General features: G+C 45.7%; 1 protein-coding gene and 1 long non-coding RNA gene across 5 annotated transcripts in view; one reads left to right on the top strand and one right to left on the bottom strand.

The window, feature by feature from the left end:
- The window catches only part of PPARA (peroxisome proliferator activated receptor alpha), a 66,926-nt gene extending 55,235 nt beyond the window's left edge, over nt 1-11,691 (bottom strand). For 2 of the 4 annotated variants that reach the window (XR_014784508.1, XM_084811321.1), the window contains exon 1: nt 4,919-11,691. Coding sequence is in view for 2 of the 4 variants with exons in the window: in XM_084811321.1 (XP_084667447.1) it covers nt 4,919-5,070 (152 nt within the window). In the remaining 2 variants the exon portion in view is untranslated. The remainder of the gene's footprint in view (nt 1-4,918) is intronic. The other 2 variants (XM_084811322.1, XM_084811324.1) reach the window with 2 other exon arrangements.
- LOC146340274 (uncharacterized) lies at nt 10,897-17,323 on the top strand. The gene is made up of 3 exons (XR_014784514.1): nt 10,897-11,193; nt 12,850-12,933; nt 16,411-17,323. It is a non-coding gene; the product is annotated as an uncharacterized LOC146340274 (long non-coding RNA).
- The last annotated feature ends 6,092 nt before the right edge of the window (nt 17,324-23,415 follow it).

Raw genomic sequence — 23,415 nt, 5'->3', positions numbered from 1 at the left:
GATTCTCCTCCACATGTATATTTCACTTCTGTAGATTGTGACCATAGTTTCTAGGCATGGAGGAGTCATGTATCACAAGCACACATTATATTTTCATCTGAATCCAGATTCAGGGGATTATGTGGGTGAAATGATACCCCCATTTGACAGCATATCTGAATGAACTCTTAGTGTACTGTGAAAAGTCTTATTTAATAAGTTGATTTGTAAAGCAAATCTTTCTATTTCTAGACACCTTCATAGTTCCTCAATATCTAGCACAACCAATAACTATTAGCCCCATTCATAGCAGCAGTTCAATATCCTTCAGCTCAATTTACTCTTCTCCCCCTTGTGTCAATCTTCTCTCTCAGCTGTTTTCTCCCTCTCATGTACAGGAATGCCAATGCAGCCCCCCTCCCCACCGGGTACTCCAGCCTTCTCCCAGTTCTTTCTGCATCTGCACAGCTGCAGCCTTCACACCATCTGCAGCCTCCCTCATGATTCACTACAAAATGCAAACAGACCACAATTATTTACAAGTTGAAAAGCTACAGTAGAATAGACATCTGTTTCTGGAAGAAGCTGAACAAGAATAAATTCTTCTTCTTGGCCGAGGAGAAAAATGGTACTGTGTCCTTTTACTGCTATTCTCTATTGCTTTTCATCTCAATGCACTTACAGCCCTTAATGTTACATGTTACAGCCCTTAATGTTACATGTTACAGCCCTTAATGTTACATGTTACAGCCCTTAATGTTACATGTTACAGCCCTTAATGTTAATTAATACATTAGGCAAGAAATCACATATTTAAGACAAGAATTCACATGAGAACATCTTCTTCCTTGTTTGTTTATAAGACTATGTTGAAGTTGGTTGATAATTCCAAGTTCCTTGATTGTGGGAAAGTTTGAAACAGAGTTCAGTCAACAAATTGAATAAGAACTTAAAATACCCCTGCACCCCAAAATAAGCTTTGAACATCATATAATTCTTATCATATAACTCCATGATTGGGGGACTGTCCCCTTCAAGATAAACAATAACTCTCTCAAGTGAAAACTGGAATGTTTGCTCAGTACACATTGTGATAATCCCATAAGATAGTTACAAACATGGAACCAGAAATATGAACCCCACAATAAGCTTTGGGCCACCCCAAATAAAAGACCCACACATCCAAGAGAGTGTCCTTTACACAATGCCATTGGACTGCATCCAGCTTTATGCTTTCTTTGGATCCAAGACACTCTCAAGTGCCCGTGCCAATTATAGAAAAAATATGTTTAAAAGCATAAGGGCCTGGGGCAGCACACCCCACAATAAGCGTTGCCTTGGACATGAAGAAAGCATTACACCAGATGTGATTCAATGCCACCTTGCAGAGGACCTTCTCCTGGATGTGCGAGTCTACAACTGTGAGTGTCCCAAAGCTTATTGTGGGGCGCACACACCCAGTTCCTTATTTTCAACATAGTTTGGCTATAATTGGTGTGGGCATAAACAACTGACAGCGTCTTGCACCCAGACGAAGCATTGCACGAGATGTGATTCGATTTCATCTCCTAGAGGACGCTCTTCTGTGGGTGTATCATTTGAGATGGGCCAAAGCTTATTCATACCTCCATTTCCTTATGTTGCACAAAAATGATAATTTTGATTGAAGAGAATTGTTTTGATCGGAGAGAATTCTTGTTTATCTTGAAGGGAACAGTCCTCCAGTTATCAGGTTATATGATATGGCGTAGTACAAAGCTTATTTTGATGCATATACACCTTTGGCCCTTACCTGGTTTACTGAATGAGCTCTGTTTTGAACTTTCACGCAATAAAGAACTTGGAACTAGCAGCCAACTTCAGTACTCTGTCTATAAGCATTATATGCCACTTTGGCCATGAAACTATGTTAAACCAATTTACAATCAAAACATGTTTTGTGGATCTCTCAGTAAACAGGGTAAGGATGATCCACACCAGTCAGCCACATGGTTTACAGTGTGTCTGTTCACTCAGGGCAAGTAGCTGTTGCCCCAATGTAGAAAACGTACCACAGTTGCCATAGCACTGTGCTGTATTTTCCTCACTGAGAAACAAACAGAGTACTCTGGCAGCTGCAGGCTTCAGTTCAATCAGAAGGAAGGGTGGATTGTTTCACTATCCTTTCATATCTTACATCCTTACAAAGATTTTGGGTTTTGTTTGTTTTGAACACTGAGGAAAGTGATTTTGGTCATTCCATTATTATGCAGCTCAGTTTAAACATTATTTGACTGAAGGATCTTAATCTGAAGGAGGAGGAGAGAAAAGCCTCCTCCCTGTCCCCCCACAAGGGTACTTTTTGTCACCATGCCTCTGGGAATTTTGGCAAGAAATTTTCTTTAGCACATTTTGAAGTAGAGCAGGTACACATATAAATAAATATACCTCTACCAACTTCCAGACTTGGAGCTGAGGAATTAGACTCCTAGCCTTTGGAATGCCATTAATGTACAAGAGGTTAGTCTTTAATACGCCAGTAGTCTGTTTTAGCATTCTGCTGCATTTTCTCAGCATTTTTCAAGTGAAAAAAATGCATGTTGTGGCAGTAGAAAGGAGGGGGGAAGTGTCTGACACTTCCTTTTCCCAATTATCTATACACCATCTACATCTCAATATTTGATTGGGTGGAAGTTATAGTTAAAATAGCTCATGAAAGCTTACAGTGTGGCATAAACACATGAACCATTCAACATATATTTACTGTGATAAATCATTATATTGACATTTCCCGAAAAGATGTGAAAAATGCAGCTCAGGAAAGTTGTGGGAGCAGAATATTTAAGAGCACAAGAGCAGTAATGCCTCAGTATAGATCTGCATGGTAATTGCAAAAAGGTAGGAAATTCAAACACAAATTTATGAACAAATGTGCCATGTGAGCTTTATATAAATGCCACTTTAATTTGCCGATGCCATCTCCTGAAGTAAAATCACATGCCATTACTTCTGGCTTTTTCAGACAATCATATACCTTTTTCACTTCAACGGAATGAAAATAATTCACTTCACTTCTTTACAATTTACAAATGCATTCGAGACTCTCAAGTTTTATGACCCCAACCCCTCGCCCTAGTCCCTTGCTTCTGCTTCACACAGGACCGGCTCCAGGTCTGAGGGGGCAAAGTGCTCTCTAACAGGCACCTTCCCCTGTCAGTGGGCCATGTGGCAGCAGCACTCCAGGTAGTGCTGGGCGTGCGAGTGTCACTACCCTTTTGATTCTCACAGGAGAGTTCTGGGAAATTAAAAGGATGGCTAGATTGACCAGCCTGGCATTTCGTAGAGTGCCAAGCCAGAAAAAAAATAAGGGGGCCCACAGCAGGCATCAGCAGTGGGCCATGCCAGGCACTGGAGCCCCAGCAGCTGCCCAAGGATGCCAGGTGCTGATGCCAGGCCTGTCCTCACCCTGCGACAGGCTCTACAAAGGAGAAAAGCCTGCTATACTTCCTGCCTGCATAGGCAGCCTCCAGAGAAATGACCATAGCTCCAAAATGTTGCTGGCAGTGCCTGCATCCTCAAATGCTACTTTCTCATGGATTCAGCGAGTATCCACAAGAGAGCAGCATCTGAAGATGCAGGCACTGTTTCCAGTTGTTAAAATGGGAATAGCCAGCTTCCTGGTGGGACAAGGTAACAGCCGTAGAAGCACTTTACACATCAGCAGTACACAATGCATTTAGATCTTCCAGCCATCTAAATAAAACACACTTTTATTTAATTTGTGATGCCGTATGAACTGAAGACTATACTGCTGTTATGCTATTTATAGACATAGAATCTATAAACAGATGTGTGCATTTTTCATTAAACATGAAAAAACACTAACTTTATTTCCAACAGGAAAATTTCCAAAAAGAAAAAAAAGAGGGGGGGGGGAGAGTAGAAACCAAAAGAGACTGGGAATCTCATTTAGGAAGAATCTGTTCTCTGGTTTCTAGCTGAATCCTACAAGACCACTATGTTCATCATTGAATCTGAGACTTGTGAAATATTTCTAGAGCTGGGCACTGCCAGTTTTCAAGCGTCATGGTGTTATCCATTCTCATAGGCTGTCTAGCTCAGGATTAGTTGAAAACCAAAAGGCCATCTAATCCAATTCCACACCTTATGTTAGAACAACCCATCCATCAATCCCCAATTTTAAACCACAAGGTGTCTCAAGCAAAGAGCAGGAGCATTCTTGAGTAGATTCATGCAAACAAGTCAAGCTACATGCAGGGGAAAGCAAAATTTATTGTGGTCAATGCAAATATAACTTGGAGGAAAATTACTTAGCAAGGGTTGAAAATGTCTTGTATATAAATGTCCTGTTTATATATTATAGAGCTGGGTATCTCCCGCCCACTTCCAATAACTATGTCCTGTTTATATATTATAGAGCTGGGTATCTCCCACCCACTTCCAATAACAATGTAAATTTAATTAAATTTACAAAGGCATGCCTCCTGACACAACTCTTGTTTCAACTCTAGAAGCATAGATGCTGAGTGAGTTAGCAGTGGAAAAGGGTTCTCTGCACATTCACAGAGGCATGCTCCAGCAAATCTGCTCTTTCAGTTAAAAAAAATCCATCAACACATGATATGCAGGTTTCAAGTTCCAGGAACAAACTCCAATTTCTAAAACCAGATGTTAGGACCCAACATCAATATTCCATGGCTCAAAATAAATCCTGACTTTACTTTCTTTTACTTATTTTTAATCCATTGCTAAGCTAAGAATCAAACTCTTGCGTTCATGTGCTCCACTCCCAAAACAAATAATTATATATAAAAATATTATTGTGCCAACTTACACCTCCTGTGCAATCAAGTTTATCCTTGGTAGTTTTATTTCCTAGTATTTTAAAGACATTTGCCAAAGTGGATTGCAAAATATACAAAACAGAAATTTTACTTACCGCTTCTGATAGACTCTTGGAAGGCTAGAATTGAAAACTGTATCCATAATATGTTTCCCTTCCATTGTGTAGACACACTTGTTTGTTACTGTTTGATTCACCATGAATTCTGGACTCCCGGTATTTCCACTTGAAAAATGATAAGAGAACATCAGGGGCCAAGACTATGGGGAGAGGGCTCAAATGTTGCTAAATCATCTGAAAACATCTGCAAGTTGAGTGCTCCTTCCCCAGTATTTAACAAAGTATGTCCATTAGCCCCCAGACTAGCAACCCTAGGTAGATGGCGGGGGGATCTAAATCAGCAGGTAAATTCGTTGTCCCTTCTACTTAGATCTATGCAAGCAGATACTAGATATCAAGAGCGAGCTGATTTTTAGTAATTTGCACAAGGCTTCAGTTTAGGTTTGCGCAACTCTTGTGTTAGATTTCAGAGCAAAGTGCAGACTTCAAAACTCTTTGTAACTACATCCAAGGTATACTGATATTTTATAGAAGTGCTAACTAAATATTCACCACTGTAAATACCATTCATACTTGATGGTATTTAATGGAGTAAAACGTGTGGGCAACTTGTGGCCCTCCAGATGTTGTCGCACTGAAACTCCCATCATCTCTCATCATGGCAAGGGGTGATGGGACATCTGGAGGGCCATAAGTTGCCCACACCTGAATTAAAAATTACTTAGGGTGCAATCCTATGCATGTTTAGACAGAGAAAAGGCCTACAACTCCCAGCATTCCCCAGCCTGGCTTCCACTCATGCAACATGATTTCTTACCGTCCTTCGCCACAACCCTCCATACTGTTCAAATTTGCACCAGAGAGTCCCTGAACCCTCTGAGGCAGATGCCGGGGGGGGGGGGCAGGGTGCTGCAGAGGGAAGGGGAATCCATCCTGCCAGCTTGCAGACAGACACAGCTGGGTATAACCCAGTGTAAGCAATCATTTTTCTTCCCAGTTTAAAACTTGTGCTAAATATCTACTTATATACAGGAGATAACTGTTCACCACGACTTTTTCTTCCCATGTGTTCTCTTTTAATGGAACCTGGGAAAGCTTTTTCTTGCAGATGTATTGTCACCTTTCCTGATAGCCCTGCTCCCATGCAGCCTGATACACAGATTAAACAGGTTAGCTTTCCTCACGACTTTAATCTCTATTCTAGAAAACATTTCATTTGGACTACTTCTGTGAGTCAAGCTCCTATAACTTTATAAATCCACAGTTGCTTCTATGCGCACTGTTGCTACAGTTGCCACTCCCCCCCCACACACACACAACCCCACTCCACACCTTAACAGTATGTTGGCTTACAGAAATCAAGTGAAACTTTTCCAGGCATGGAGAAACATCATAAAGAAAGCTCCACTTGCTTAATATCTGCACATCAGGCTGCTGCTAAATGCACAGGACTAGGGCCAGGAAAAGTTATTACTATTATTATTATTAGTTGCATTTATATGCTGCCTTCTTTCATCCAAGGAAGCCTAGGTGGTGTACATAACCCTCCTCCTCCCCATTTTATCCTCACAACAACAACCCTGTGAGGTAGGTTGGGCCGAGAGTCTGTGACTGGCCTAAAGTCACCCAGTGAGCTTCCGTGGCCGATTGGGGTCTAGAACCCAGATCTCCCAGTTCCCAGTTCGACACTCTAGCCACTACACCACACTGGCTCTCAAAAATGGTAGCAACCCAAGCAAGAGCACACATTAGGGGCTCCTTCACACTGAGCTTTTATCCTGTGATTGAGATTGCTCCTTCACGGAAGTTTGCGGGCTCTTTACATGAACCCGTGATCATTCGAGGCGTCTCCTGCACTAAATGCCCCTTGTTCCGTTTTTAAATAGATCACAGATAATGAGCTATCAAATTACCCTGTTGTATTCCGCTTCAGCTTCCTCCATGAAAAGAGGAAAAGTGGCAAGAAGAGGAGTGAGATCAATGAAAGATAATGGAAGACTCATATATGGGGAGAAGGAGGGGGAAGGCGGTAGGGGGAAAGGAAGCATGTGAAAAAGGGAGTCATTGTGATCCTGCATTTAAAACAGAAGCAGAAAGACCTGTTTTAAATGCAGGATTTTAGGCTGGTGTAGAGATGCCCCAAGAGCAAATGTACAGAAAGACTGGAATAATTCTCCTGGTGATGAGAATGGCACAGTGGCCATAGAATTACAATGAAATTAGGAGAAATGATTCTGCTATATTGATTTTTAAGTGGTATGTTCACATACAGCTTTAGTCACATAGCATTACCAAACAAACAAACAAACAAACAAAAACCATGCCTAATTTTTGTGTTGTGTTTTTACTATGCTGTTGCTTGCTCTAAGGCTTAGTGATAGGAAGGATTAGCACCTGAAATACCTGTATTTCAAAAGCTGAAACCATGCAAATACTTCCAAATATATTTACAAGTGTTCTCAACAAAACTACATTTGTGCTTTACTCACCTGCAAATCTTGAGAGCAATGCCTTATGTTTATGCATTACCGTGCTGCTCTGTTTCCCCCATTATACATCTTAGTTACAGCAGATAGCTTTCACAATGTGTATACAACAGGTCACACACACACACACACGTATGCATGACGATTTCAATACCATGGATTTACATCATGCTAGCAACTATATACTTAACAGCCACATAGAAAGGTTAACTTTCTTTGTAACACACAGGTAACTCCCATATAAGAAAAATACAATGTTTGCCCTATAGATCTGGAAGCTATGAGAAAAACTAGGAATCACTGTATATAGAAAGCAAATATTGAAACATCTTCCATTTCACTTCTCAAAAACCTTATTTATAGAACTACTAATAGCATTCTAAAAGTCCAAATGTCTCACAAATGTAGTAAGAAGATTAAAGGCAAGTACATTCTACGTTTCTGCTGGTGTTACACAAGCATCACAATGTCATAATGTATCTTTGCAGTATCAGTCACACCTCTAAGGTAGGCATTTCATTTCCATATATTAAAATGTTCATTTTAAGATGAATACACACCCTACTCACAAGCGAGTTAAAGCAAATAATGACCTGATTAAATCCACTGCCTTACACACCCATCCCAAAGGGAAAAACAAATGGAAACTCAGCCTTAAAAGGCAGGCGAACAAAAGTTTTAGGGTGTAAGATCCTAACTTAGTAACAGAGTATGGTTAGATTTAAATTAATTCCTAGTATATATTACAGGAAATATTGGCAACATTAATTTTTTGCCATTACCTGCAACTAAAATTTGTTTCACATCTGATTTAAATCTCAGCAGGTAAATGAATAGAGATTAATCAATACGGTGTATTCTGTAGCAAAGTTTTCTGCCTGAGATTACACCAAAACACCCCATTAACTTTGGGTTAATAAATCTTGCATCCAGAGTGATAACTGGCAGACACACACACACACACGGACCCAAGTGGATAGTAAGACAGACATTACTACTTAGGCATTATGAAATCAAAAGTACAATACCATCACTGTTCCACCTCCACCACTATAACCTTTCCAGTGCAGAACATGGAAGCTTGAAGTATTTGGAAAGAAAGGTAAGGGTAAAAGGGCAGCAAATAGTTAATGTTTAAAGGTAAAGCAAGCAAACTTAACACACTTTATCCCTGCAAACTCTCAATTCCAAAATCCCTGTTCCCTCTTATTACTGGAGCAAATGAGATGCAAGGCAAGGCACAAGTAACTTGGCAAGATTCTTCCTCCCACGTCCCATGATAACTATGGCACACTCTCCCAATATGGAAAGGGGTTGGGGCAAAGAAAGAGAATATGCAATGTAGTTGCATCATGGGAAGTAAAAGGGAGACCAAGGTCAACAGCAGATTCACAGCACATTTTCCTAATATTGAATAATAAGCAACAAAGTACAGGGGGAAAAAAAACTAATTGCCACCTGTAACCTTGATCTTATGCACATTTGGTTGGGAATACATTTCACTGGACTTGATGGGACAAATGTCTAATTAATCATCCTTTCTAGGATAAAGGTTCAGATTATAGTGTATCAATTTATACCTATAATGTGCAGTTATACCTACCAAAGTAGTTCTACACTCATTTATGAATTGAAAACTCTCTCTGTGAACTCACATAAAATACTAATAAATATAAACTCATGAATGCCATTTAAGCTTTTTTTAAAAAAAAGGAAGAAAGAATTAAGTCACCCAGGAGTTGTAGGAGCACCAAGTTATTGTTATTCAGTGATCTTCATGAAGATAAAATGAACTGCTTTTCAAAGTACAGGATACATCAGTCTACCTAACGTACTTTCATGTCCTTCAAATGCCCCTGGATACTTTTAGGACTATACTTTCCAAGAATGTTTGGGAAAGGGAGCAGGGGAAATAAGGTAGCGCTGCAGGTTGGAACAGAAACATGCTTCTCTTGTCAGATCACAGAAATAAATCCCAACTTTGGCAACATCAGAGCTCTATGGGTGGGGGAAGGTTTCAGCTATTCACATGAGCAACGCAACCTTACTTTCACCAACTAGCACTTCAAGGAGAATATCACTACTCAGTTATTCCACTGAGCCAGCCCATTGGCCCATCTAGCCCAGTTCATCGTCAACACTGACTGGCAGCAGCTCTCCAGGGTTTCAGGCAAGGTTCTTTCCTCGCCCTGCCTGGAGAAGCTGGGGATAGAGCCTGGGGCCTTCTGCCTGCCACGCATGAGCTCTATCACACTGAGCTGTGGCCCCTCCCAAAGACAATGATGAAACACTGTCCAGCTTCTTCAGTATATAATGGCTTCTTCACGACCCATTTTCTCCTACCAAAAGAACACTACGCTCATATTCAACCGAAAGGAATTTCTACCTGGATTGTTGCAACAGTGGCAGAAGATTTTTCCTTTGCTCTGTCCTCGGTCTGTTGCCAGAAATGGTTTATTGGACTTACTTTAAGGCTCTTTACCCAAGAATTCGCAGGTAGTTCGTATTTTGCGGCACACAAACACACCAGACTTTGGCCAGGAAATATGAAGAAACCACCTAATACAGAAGACTAACGGTGTGATACTGTGCAATTAATGACACCCATCACGACCTGAACTTTTGATTTATAAGATCTAATGCAGAACAGAATTTCCCACTTCATCTTGATGTGGGGTTCTATGAAACTGAAAAGTTTACATAATCCTACAACTAGTCTGGTCCAATAAAAATATATTATCTACCTATTTGGTTAGCCTATTATATTTATACACCACCATTCCTTCAGTGAGCTCAGGGTGGCATACATGGATGTGAGTTACTACATTTTATCTTCACAACAAGCTTGAGAAGTAGGATAAGTTGAGAGTGTGTAGCTAGCCCAAGGTCAAACAGTGAGTTTCATGACAGAGTGAGGAATTGTTCTCTGACCTCCTCAGCGAAAGCCCAACAGTTTAACTACTACATAACTCTGGCTCTTTATCAATAAGCATGGTTTGAAAGGCCAGGAGTGAGAATCCACACTTATAGGATTGCTTGAATCAAGCTGATAGGAACAGGTGGGGTCATTAGACATTGTTAACTAATCCCTGTATAACTGATGAATAGCTTTGAGCTCTTTAAAAATGTAGTATCAATACTAAGGGTTGTTAAGAGATACTGAATATATATCCTTTGGAAAAAATACATATTTGGAACATTTCTCCCCCAAGCTATTATAGTGTTTCTATAGTGCCATGAGAGTATATGGAACCTTACAAGGTTATAAGCAAAGGAGAAAGATCCCCACTCCAAAGGGCATACAGTCTACATTTAGATAAGTGGGGTGGGGGATCCAAAGAGAGAAAAAGAAGCAAGGATAACAAATAAAATAGTTATTTACACTTAGGTTTCGTTTCGGCAGGGAAGGCAAAATGACGAATTAAACCCCACCACACAGACCTGCCTCCCTCTCCCATCAGGCACATACCAGGATCGCCCCTTTTTCCCTGGCAAGGACCTTGGTACTTCCTGCAGCTGTCAACAGGCAGGGATTCAACAAGTACAGCTTTTCTCACCCTGGAGGTGAAGTTCTCCTTCAATTGCTACACCCGTTGAAGTCCTCCCAGCACGCAAGAAGTTTAAGGTGACGGAGCTTTGCCAGGGAAAACGTATTCCAAGACACAACTGCCCTTCCCCATCCCGCCTCTGCTCCTATAAACACCAGAAGCGGCAAAGGAGGAGGCTACAAATCTAGGCTCCTTCTGGGTAGAAGGTTCCTCGGCCTAGCAAGGAAGGCACCGTGCAGCGACGCCGTCTCCCCCCCCTTAAAGTGGGTTTCTCCTGGTAAGAGAAAGGCAGCACACGCGGGGGGGGCACGCGGGGGGGCACGCGCCGAGGACAGCCAGCGCCGGGCCCCCACGAAGCTCGGCGGGCGACGGCACACACGCGCCTCACGCGGGGCGCCCCGCTCTTGAAAGGGGCCGGCCCGGCGGGCAGAAGCGCGCCGGTGCCGGGCTTTCCCCGACAGGAAACGCCGCGGCGCCGGGAGCTGCAGCGCTGGCACCTCTTCGGACCGGAGAGGACGCCGGGGCCGGACACCCACGGCCGCCCGCGCCCCCCGCACCGGCGCGCGGCGCAGCCCTGCCTTCACGCGGCGGCGGCCCAGCTCGCGGCCTCCGCGCCGCCCGGACGGGCCACTCCGAGGAGGGAGCCCCGCGCCGGCCGAGCGTTACCTTGGGCGCCTGCTGCGGAGATGCGGAGGAGGGCGGCGGGCCCCTCAGCGCGGGGCAGGGCCCGCCGCCGGCGCCTCGCCTCGCAGGAGCGCCGCGCCGCGCCTCGCCCGGCAGGGGCCGCGCGCCGGCCGGCCGGCCCGCCCGCCCGCGGGAGGCGGCCTCGCGCTCAGCGCGGCGGGGGCCGCGCCGCACGCAGCCTCGCTTCGCCCCTGACGCGCCCCGCTCCGGGGCGGCCGCGCAGTGCCGGGCCCCGGCAACGAGGCCGCGGCGTGTACCCGCGCGCGCGGCACGCGCCAGGCACGCCCCCCGCCGCGGCGGGCGGCCATTGGCGGAGGGCGGCGGGCGAGGCCGGGGGGCGCCTGAGGGGACGAGCGCGCGCCCCCGCCGGAGCGGCCGCGCGCCTGCAGGCCGGGGCGGGCCTCCGCCGCCGCCTGGCGCGCCCGTGGCGCCCGATGGGGCTCCGGGGGGCCGCGGGCGGCGCCCGTCCTGACGCGCGGTGCCGCTGCGAGCAGCCGAGAGCGTGGCCGGCCGGCCGCCCGCGGCCCCCGCCCGGCATGAGGGAGGGAGCCTCAGCCCCCGGCCCGCGGCGCCCCGCCACCCGGCGCGAGCCGCGCGCCCCGACCGGCGCCCGCGGCGGGCGCGGCCGGGCAGAGCCCCGCGGGGGAGGCGGCCGGCGGGCCGCGGCTGCGCGGTGGGCGAGCGCCCGGCGCTGCCAGCACCGGGCGAGGTGGGGCGCGCCCAGCGCTCGGCCCGACGTCGCAGGGCCCTGGGCGGGAAGGGGCCTGCGAGACCGTCGAGGCCCAGCCCCTGCCCCGGGGAAGCCTGGCTCCCGTCCCAGGGCCGGCCCCGCCGAGCTCCCGAGATCGGGCGCGCCCAGCCCTTGACACGCACGTGCCCCCGAGACGCGGCTGGGCGGTACAGGGGCGCCGCCGGCGGGCCAGCGCGCCGAACCCCATTCCCACATTCACCCTCACGTGTTCTTTGGGATGCCTGTATCGGGCTCTTCTTGAAGCCATATTAAGAGTTTTGCACAGGTTTTGTTCTGGGGAGCACACTCACTTCCTTGGTACTGGTTGGTGACACGTGTGTCAATTGCCGCACATGCTTTTTATTTTCTAATTAATTCAGCAACGTTTTTCATAATACTCTTTATATTCAGATCCCCACAGTTGTGACTGCATCCATTTTCACACTACAATTTTTCAGTCTGGCCTCGTTTGAGATCCTCCCGTTCCGAGTCATTCAGTTTTATGTGATTATTTTTCAGGAGCACCAATGTCGCTGGCCACGTCGCTGATGCCATACGTTCAGCGACTATTGCTGTCAACTGTTAATTAGGCCAGTGTGCAAGGTACGCATGCTGGGGCACACATTCCTTTGCTTTAAACAAAAGATCTAAAAGTTTATCCTGTGTTGATAAAACTGCTATATTCCTATGCAGTATGATTTTAAAATCACTAACCCTTAAGATACGTTGCCTTGTGGCACTTTAATCTCAAATATTCCCAAGAGCTGGGCCCTTGGGCCCTGCTGAACATCTTCCTCCTGCATCTCTTCTCTGAAATCTGATACAGTAAAAAAATACTCCCTCCTATCCATTCTCTTTCATGAAACATAGGCACTACCATACTGGGCTGTGCCTATGTTTATGAAGAGTTGTGCACAAAGCATTTCTTATAAGCTTATCACCTTACTGATTCTTGTTTATAAAAACTGTTTCTATTGATTCCTATTTATATAAGCCGCCTAGTGGTTATTAACAGCTTAATTGATGTATTGAAAACATAAGATTATTTACACTTGGCCCTTCCTTAATACAGGCCCTTCAAGACTTCTTCTTGGGCTACTTGCGTAGGCAGAACTGTTCTCTGTTCCACCCTTTGAAGGCTATTAAAGCCAAGGACGACTTCTTTTGGTATTTTAAATAGTAGTTGGTACAAACAATTATCTCATGTTCCCTGAGCAAGTGATTAATTGTGGCTAGATCATGCTTACTCTGTTGTTGGTTTTGGTGGGAGGGTTATTCCATGGGACCAATGTGGCCAGCTGTCAGAGAAGAGTTTAAGCGCTTTGAGATGTCTGAGAGTTTTGATTCTGAATTGAAGTTAGAGCAGCAGATAAATCAGAGGCTGGGGGAGGGACTCTCTCTAGTAAGCCAGTCAAAAAAGAGACCCTCCCTAGTGAGCCAAAACGCTGGAAGAGAGTCCTCCCCAAACCTTGACCAATAGATAGTCCAGACTGAGCCCTTGCCCCCTCCCTCCGAGTTTCCGAGGAGGAGGAGGAAGAGAAGTGTGACTTAAGAGATGCTAAAGGACTCCAAGCAAGTTAGGGGCAGGGCTGAGATGCTCTGCCCAGATAGCCACAGTTAGAAGCCAACATAGGAGGGAGTCACCCTAAGAGAAGAGCTTCACTGAGAAGCTAGCTTCGTTGGGAGGTTCATACCCCAAACTGCCAGCAACTTTCTCTCCCTCTGGTTCGTCTCCTCTGCTTAAATACTGTTAATTAGTTGTTTAGAGCCTAGAAGCAGCCTGAGAATGTTCCTTATATCTGCATTTGTAACGAGACTAGGCTCTAACAAAATAGAAGTCATATTAACCTGAAGCTTTGTCTATTGTGGTGTTGATTGTGAAGGGAAAGGACGATCCATTTCAGACACCAGCCATGGGGCCTTGAATTTTAGGGGACTACTAGATGTAGCAAAAACAATGAAGTCTCTTGGATGTAGGTTACCCATGATGATGTGGGAATGGAAACAAGAATAAGAAAAACCAGCTCTCCGAGGTGGAACCTCATTGGCATAAACAACAAACCTGGCAATGGAATTAAGTCCATTTTGGAAAGTTCTTTATAATGCTTCTGGGGACCTTTTTGCTTGAATGTTGATGGCATAAGAGTTAATATCTCCTGCTTTTAAGTTGCTGCATTTGAAAGCCTTTTTGCTTTAATTTGGAATTTAATGTTTATATATATATATATATATATATATATAGTTAGCCACTTTGAGGAACTGTCGGTTGAAAAGCAGGGTATGAATTGAGCAAATGAGGGTGCAATCCCATGGGGATAGTTGGCCGCCTCCGAACCCAGAGGCGGCTGACTATCCAATGCAGGGTGGGCGGAGCACAGAGCAGATCTTATCCTCCATGCTCCGACCACCCTGCATTTGCAGCTAGACGTCCAATTTCAGCTGTCTAACTGGGGCGCATAGGAGCGGGGTAGAGGGGAGACCGGATGATGCATAGGAAGTGCCCTACCAGTGCTTCTGCAGTCCCCTCCCTGCCCCCAGGAACTCCCCCCTTTCGGCCACTCTGCACTGCTCTTCCAAGCACGGGACGAACTGCATCTCCTATGAGGTGATGGGGGAGGGGTGAGGAGTTTGATTTCTGGGAACCAAGGTCAGAGCACTGGCTCTGAGCTCAGTTCCCCAAAACCAAAATGTCCTATGGCTGTCTAGATGCTGTCTAACGGCCATAGGATTGCGCCCTGAATGTGGCTAATAACACTTTAATCTCTTTGCTTTAATTGCTTCTGAATTCCATGCCAGGAGAGTACCTGAGAGTTCTGTGCACCATTCAGGATAAGTTGAATTGATAGAAGTCGTGGTTTGTTTAGCAACAAACTTACACTTACTAGGGAATTAATAAGTGATGAGCCCAACGGAAACTATATTTTCATTTCAGTAAACTAACCTGAAAAAGCTACGTATATTAAAGGAGCACAGGAGTGAGTCACAAAAAAAAGGTTTCTGCCATTATAAGCCTCAACATTCTGCTGCTTATAAAAACGACACTGGTTGAGCTAATAATTTATGTACTTATTTACAATATTTGTATACTGCTCCACATCCAAAGATCTCGGAACGGTGAACAGCAGACAAGAGAAAAGAATAAAAACACCATGTTAAAATACCAAGTTTTGATAAACCATGGCTGGTCACTCAAGGAAGGCCTCCTGAACTAACAATGTCTTCAGGAGGTGCCGGAAGCAACACAACCTTGGCGCCTGCCTGATCTCCCTCCAAAGGCAGGGAGTTGTGCAGGAAGGGGCCACCACACTGAAGACTCTCTTCCTGGTGGACTCCAGTTAGGCCATGGGTCCATGTGGAACCACCGGGAACATGCCTTCGACCTCAGTGACTGGGAAGGTTGGTAAAGAAGAAGGCACTCTCAGGTATCCTGGTCCCTGACTGGTTGTTTAGGGCTTTGTATACTAGTACTAAAACCTTAAACCTGGCCCAGCAGCAAATAGGCAGCCAGTGTAGTTCCCTCAGCAAAGGATTGCACACTGAAAAGGGGCAGCTCCTGACAATAGCTGAGCTGCAGCATTCTGCACTTCCGGACCAGCCTCAAGGGCAGCCCCACATGGAGCGCGCTGCAGTAATCCTTGAGGTTACTAATGCCCGTACCACTGTGGCCAAGCAATCCCTGTCCAGGAGAGGCCATAGCTGGCATATCTCCCCCCCTCCCCCCCCAAGTTCTGGGGGAAACTAATGAAGTACTTAATTCAGGCTTGTCGAGGAGTTGTGCCTTTCATTGTTGTACCTGTCAGGCATGCTCAGTTTCGCTCTGCAGCTAGAATGATGCCAGTACCTTCCAGGGTTTTGAATTCTACTGTTTCTGTCAGCATTCTAACAGTGGGGGATGGATAACAAGGAAATATCAATTGAGACAAGAGTGAGGTAATTTTGAAGGCTCAGGGAATCACTCTCACTGCTGAAGAGAAGGAGGAAAAGGAAAAAGCTATGTTGAAATCTTGAGCAGACTTACTCAGAAGTAGGCTATTCTGAACGTACAAGGACATATCTGTTTATTTGTACACATCTACTCAGTTAATGCAGAGGATGAGATGGCTGGATAGCATCACCGATGCAATGAATATGGACTTGAGCACGCTCCCGGAGAGAGCAGAGGACAGGAAGGCCTGGCGTGCTATGGTCCATGGGGTCACGAAGAGCCGGACACAACTGAAGACCAACAACTCCGTTAATGACTTGTTTGTGTTTTGTTTTTTAGTTTGTGTTTTGTTTTTAAGAATACTATAATACATTTTCTTTTTAAAAACCAGAGAAATTTAATTATTAAAAAACCTGCTGAATTAAGACCAGAGTTAAGGCTATCTCATGTTGGCTGAGGCTTCATAATGCTAGGAAATTAGAAACTTGGCATGATACCTTAACAGATGTGCCATGTGATTAATAATGATGTGCAATGTCACAAATTGTGCTTGCTTACAGGCAACAAACTCACATTTTTATCATTGTGTACATGTATATATGTGGTAAGAAAAAGTTTGTGAACCCTAATGATCATTACGGAAATTCCATAGTTTTACCATGATCCAATACTAAGTACTGAGGTGACATTTCTATGTGTCCATGTCTTAGAGGAGTTACCTCAGCCTCCCCAGCACTTCTGCCTCTGAAATGATCTATTAACATCCATTTTAATTCATCGACTGATTTCCCCTTATAAGGGAGATTCAAACTTTTGCATCTCTCTAAGTCCGTCCTTTTTCGTGCTTAAAAACTCCATTTTTCCTTAGAGTTTTCTTTCTCCAAACAATGTTACTACTTAGGTTTTCTTGAGATAGGCTTAAAGATCGCTGTTCTGTTTCCTAAGTGCGTTCTTTCTTCTTTGTCACCTCCTGTGACTAAAATTGCCTGTTTCGGATCCCTTTATTTCAGATCCCACCACCACTTGTGACCATTTGTGATATAATAAAACACACTCTTTTGTATCCCGACGCTGCCTCCACTTGTGCCGTTCCTGGGTGGGCTCCACCTTTTCCCCAGACTCTGCTCCTGAAACTGAGAAGCGGCCCCCTCAGGAAACACCTGCGTTCACCTGGATCATTTGTTCCCACTGGCACCCAAGCTTCAGCCCTTTTACTCTCTCTGGGTTCCAGAGAAATTCAGCATGCTCAACTGGTTCTCTCAACCCACTACAGGAGAAGTAACAAGGAAATAGATTTCAGGCACAATCCTACCGGGATGATTGGCCACCTCCAAAATTGGAGGTGGCAGACTATCCAGTGCAGGGCAAGGGGAGTGTGGAGAGGATCCCCTCCTCTGTGCTCCTGCCTCCCTGCATTGACGGCTAGAGAGACAGACAATTTTGTCTGTCTAGCTGGGGACATGGAAGGGGGAGGGGGAGAAGCCAGATGGCTTGTAGGAAGTGTCATAATGATGCTTCTGTGGTCTCCCCACCCCTGGGAATGTCCCCTTTTTGCCCGCTGTGGTTATGAGCATGGGGACAGGGAAGAACTGTCCACCTACAAGGCAGCGGGGGGAGGGGGAGTGCGGTTTCTGGGATCCAAGCTCTCGGTTCCCAGAAACCAAAAAATCCTATGACTGTCTAGACACTGGCTAGCGGCCATAGGATTGCTCTCCCCACAGTAGTAGCGTAACAATTAACACATGGGAGTCTATATTTTAAAAAAAAAAGGATTTATTTATAACATGAAGAGTTATATGTTATTATTATTCATTAATCTATGCTTGGTCCTAACTTACCTACCTACTCTACCCCTTCTAAAATCCTATACATAACCCCCCTTACTAGCTAGATGTTGCTTCCACAATCCCTAAATCCCTTTCTGACTCCTGTCAGTTCATTGCTTATATATAAGTTCACAATCCTCACACACACATCAGCCGCTCCCACTTTTCACTCACTCACTACCAAACAGTTAACCCGATCGAGCATGCATAACCGAGACGTGGGTGGGTGAGCAGGGAGGAGTTGGCCTGTCTCAGCTCTGCCCACCAGGGTACTTGGTTCAGCATCAGGGAACACTTGAGGGCCGGGAAAGGGGGTTCTTGTGGTCTGTAGGAGTTCCATCTCCCTCTGCAGGCTCCCTGTCCACATGACTACTGGTCTGGAGTGTTTGCACCTTGTGTTGGGTAAGTGGGACAGATTGGGGATTCTCTTGGTGTACCGCCCACCCCGGCCCTCAGGAGAGAGACAGGAGAAGTGTGACCTTGTTGATTCTCCTTGATCTCCGGTGGCTTTTGATAACATCAGCCATGGTATCCTTCTGGGGCAATTGTCTGAGTTGGGAGTGGGAGGCGCTGCACTGCATTACACTGGTTTCACTCCTACTTGGATGGTTGGCTCCAGAAGGTGGTACTTGGGGGATATTGCTTGGCCCTGTGGACTCTCTAATATGGGGTTCCACAGGGGTCGGTTTTGTCCCCCATGTTATTCAACATCTACATGAAACTGTTGAGCATGATGACATGCAGCTCTATTTCTCCTCTTCATCTTCTTCAGATGAGGCTAAATAGGTGCCTGGCTGCAACAATGGACTGGATGAGGGCTACTAAACTGAAACTTAATCCAGACAAGACGGAGATGCTGTTAGTGGGTGGTTCTGCTGACCAGATGGCGGGTGCTCAGCCTGTTCTGGATGGGATTGCACTCTGCCTGAAGGAGCAAGTTCATAGCTTGGGGGTTCTCCTGGAGCCATCTTTATCACTTGAGGCTCAAGTGGGAGGCTTGGAGGGCGGTAACAACGGAGAGGGTCTTTTTGGTGGTGGCTCCCCATTTATGGAATAATCTCCCTGATGAGGCCTGCCTGGCACCAACATTGTCATCTTTTCAGCGCCAGGTTAAAACTGCCCTCTTCTCTCAGACATTTGGCAGTGTATAATGAGTCTCTTGATTGGCTGATTGTTTTAAATCATTTTAGATCTATGTTCTTGTTGAGTGTGTTATTTATGTCATGTGAATGTTTTTTATATTTCATGTAATGTATTTTAATGGTTTTTAATTTTAACAATGTTAACATTTAACCATTTTAACAACTAAAGCACATGCATTACTATAACAGGCATATGTTACAAACCTCCATGTTCAGAGCCAGTATTCTGAGCATCAGTTGGCAGTGTCAGGCCCCTGCCAAGGCCCACAGCACAGGGCTAATTTTTAGTGCCTCCTAGCCCTGCTGCTGCTGCTCCTTGCTGGTGCTGCCTATTCACCCACCCTTTCCAAGCAAGTGAGCAGTAAGAGGAGCGAAAGAGCAGCATTCTTTGCATGCCTTGCCCTCTTTCTTTGGGGGCTGTTTCTGATTGGGCTCAGAAGGAGAGGCAAGCAAACAGGCGGTGGCAGCAGCAGCAGCGAGGAAGAGGGAACGGAGACCCACTGACAGCACCTTGCTCAAGGACCCCACAAAACCTGAACTCGAACTGCTTCTGGGTATTGAATGCTGGGAACAATCAACATGGTTAACAATCTCATTTTTGCCCTGCTTATGAGTTTCTAAAAGGCATGGGCTGTAAATCTGGAATAGGTAGACCTTGGTTTGAGACACCAGGGCAATTTGTGTGTTCTTTTGAGAGCGTATAGTAAGTAGATAGCCAGGATTCATTACTTAGTAATACTGCGGCTACATCTGGAGCTGCATCACGCATATTACAGTAATGGTGAGGAGCTTAGAAACAGGTCTGAAAGGCTGTCCCAGAGAGGACGGCCAGGATCTCTTCTCGATCTTCCCAAAATGCAGGACGCGGAATCATGGGCTCAAGTTACAGGAAGCCAGATTCCGGCTGAACATCAGGAGAAACTTACTGACTGTTAGAGCAATACGACCATGGAACCCATTCCCTAGGGAGGCGGTGGGCTCTCCCACACTGGAGGCATTCGAGACGAGGCTAGACAGCCATCTGTCAGGGATGCTCTGACTTGGATTCCTGCATTGAGCAGGGGGTTGGACTCGATGGCCTTGTAGGCCCCTTCCAACCCTACTATGATTCTATGATTCTTATTTTGATAATAACACATCACAGGCAGAGTTCCAGTGCATTCAGGAGCAAATGAAATATCATTTGGACTGTAGCCTCATTCCTATTTGCTAATAATGTCTAATATTTCATGTATGTCAGAAAAATGTGGCAAAGTGGAGAGAGAGAGAGAGAGAGAGACTGTTTTAACTAATATATAAACTGGGCCCTAGCATGGTTGGCTCTCCCTTGTAGGTACTGGCAACAGCTACTGCAGCTACTACATACAATATGGTATGTTGCCAGAGTGCCCACCACAGGGCGTGATCACAAGTGGGATGAATAAGCGGGAACAGAGTGTTTAGGCTAAACTTATTCCAACTTTACTATTTTCTAATCTAAGGTTGGCTCATTCTAGTACTGATTCGTAATCTAAACTTGGAATATGTAGGTGAAAACCTGCTAGCACATGTATATCACTGTAGGCAGATCAGGATATTAGAATTGCTTGGCAGATATACTTGTACCTCAACATTGATTGTGATAGAACAATGGGGTTGTGCTTTTTACAAATTAAAATAAATCCTGATCAATAATGGTGCTGCTCAAATTATACAAAATTCAGGATATGTTTACAAGTTTGAACTACTAATATTGTATTCATGGTTAGCATACAGCATTCATGTCGTGTGAATACAGATCAGGAGTTTGAGAAGCATTTGCGAAACAGGCTGCTGTGCTTAATAACCCTCTTGATCCTGCTGCAGTTTTATCCACAGTTACATGCAGGAGCTCTTTGATGAAAGGTTTTATTTTAAGAAAAGTAATCAGCGTAACACATTTTTGCATCTTGTACCTAACCATGTGTCAATGCAGGCATTCAAAATAGCATGTTGTGTCTTGCATATTGTTAACTTTATGCATTGACAGTCCCAACTAACATGAATGGGAATAGGAACATGGGGGCTTTTGCCTGTTTAGGATGATTTCCATCTCCCTCCCCCACCCCCCAACCTTGTACTACAGGGGAAGAACTTATGGGAGGTATGTAAATAATGCTCAAGTTTACAACTTAGCAGGTGCTGCTACATTCTGGATAAAAGTAGTCCTAATAGCTATTTTTTTGTATTGGTATTCTGGACAAGTTACTATTTAGTATGCAGTGTAAGTGCCTCTGGCAATCCCAACTTTCCGCTTTAGGGGGGCTGCTGCTGAGGGGCATTAATGGTAGGAAACTCCCACACAAGGAGCAGCGTGCATTAGAGGTGGTAGGGAAGATGATGTGGTGGACACCTGGAAAAAAAGGAAAGGTTCCTCCTGTGCAAGCACCGGGTCATTGCTGACTCCTAGAGGGACGCTGCTTTCGCTGGCGTTTTCATGGCAGACTGTAGCGGGGTGGTTTGCCATTGCCTTCCCCAGTCGTGACCACCTTTCCCCCAGCGAGCTGGGTACTCATTTTACCGACCTCAGAAGGATGGAGGGCTGGGACCCAGCTTCCGCTGGGATCGAACTCAGGTCGTGGGGAGAGTTTCGGTTGCAATACTGCCGCCTACCACTCTGTGCCACACAAGGCTCTTGGTGGGCACCTGGGGGGTATCTAAACGAGGCTTTTACTCCAGTTCTACTCCGCCCCCAAGTCGATTGTGTCAGATGACACACACAGCTTGCATGGTGTTTCTTGCCCTAAATTTGTTTTTGGTTTTTTTTCATATTCATTCTGTGATGATTTTTCCATCACAGCAGCCGCAGTGCAATTTAGCAGTCCTTGTGACGTCTGCTGTAACCTCAGCTGGCTTCTCTGAGGGCCGGTGGAAGTGGCACTGGTTGGCAGACGGGAAAGTCACATGGAGCGAGGGCCTGGGGAGAGCCGGGGGCTAAATATCCACCTGGAAGGGACTCATTGTCCTCGACTGCACTTTATCCTCAGGAGGAGAGGGGTCAGGAGAATTCCTTTGCCTCCCTTTTTCTTAAAACTGCTCAATCGCTGCCTCTCCCTTTAAATATTCATTCATTGAGCACCAGGTAATCATACTTACTCAGAAGTAGGGATGGGCAAACTGAGCCTTATTTCACCTGGGCTTAGGGGCACTGCATGTAAGTGTCTGTTATTATTGTCATTATTAGAACTGCTGCAGCCTCCCTCTGTTAGCGCTCAGCAGGGCTGCTGCCATCACCACCCCAAACTCTTGTTTCTTCCTTCTCCCCACACACACACACAAGCAGGAAAATCACACACACAACAGGGGAAACTGGCTAGTATTTCTGGACTAAGAAGGTTAATGCACTCTGTCAAAGGGGTGAAACACCGCAGTTGTGAATGAAGGAACCGGGGACGCCAGTATTTCTGAACGAAGAAGGCGAATGTGGTCTGTTAAAGGGGCAAAACACCACTTTTGCGAGGTTGTGAATGAAGGAACCGGAGTGTGATGTGCATGGTTTAATGAAAAGCTAGTGTTTTTGAATGAAAAAGGCTAACTAATGCAGTCTGGTGAAGGGGAGAAAAAAGTGGGAAAGGTAGCCTGCACCCAAAAATGTCCTGGGCATATCTACTTGGAAATAAGTTTTGCTGCCCCCTCCAGTAAGAAGTAAGTCTGTGAGAGTCTCTGTGAACTCTCCTTCCCAGTTGGAAGTAAGTTTTGCACCGCAGTAAGAAAATAATCTAGTTCCCAAGCAGTCCCAAGCAGGGGATTTATAAAGTTTGGCAGGATCCCATCTTTCCCAATGGATATTTAAAGGGTAAAGGTGTCCCCAACCAGTCGTGTCTGACTCTAGGGTGCGGTGCTCATCCCCGTTTCTAAGCTGAAGAGCCAGCGCTGTCCGAAGACGCTTCCGTGGTCATGTGGCCGGCGTGACTGAACACCGAGGTGCACGGAACGCCATTACCTTTCCCGCCGAGGCGGTACCTATTTACCTACTTGCAATTTCTTGCTTTCAAACTGCTAGGTTGGCAGAAGCTGGGACTGAAGACGGGAGCTCACTCCGTCACGCAGCACTCAGGTCTCGAACTGCTGACCTGCCGACCTTCCAGTCTGCAGTTCAGCGTCTTAACCACTAAGCCACCGTAAATGTCACGGGGCAGTGGGACTTACTCCTGGGCTGTGTTTCCATGACAAT

The sequence above is a fragment of the Heloderma suspectum genome, chromosome 7 (genome assembly GCF_057233095.1).
Source record: "Heloderma suspectum isolate Gila_16-S chromosome 7, 16-S_ref, whole genome shotgun sequence".
In the NCBI taxonomy this organism is placed as follows: Eukaryota; Metazoa; Chordata; class Lepidosauria; order Squamata; family Helodermatidae; genus Heloderma; species Heloderma suspectum.
Note: the sequence above shows the minus strand (reverse complement) of the source record. Positions and strands in the feature narration are given on the sequence as shown.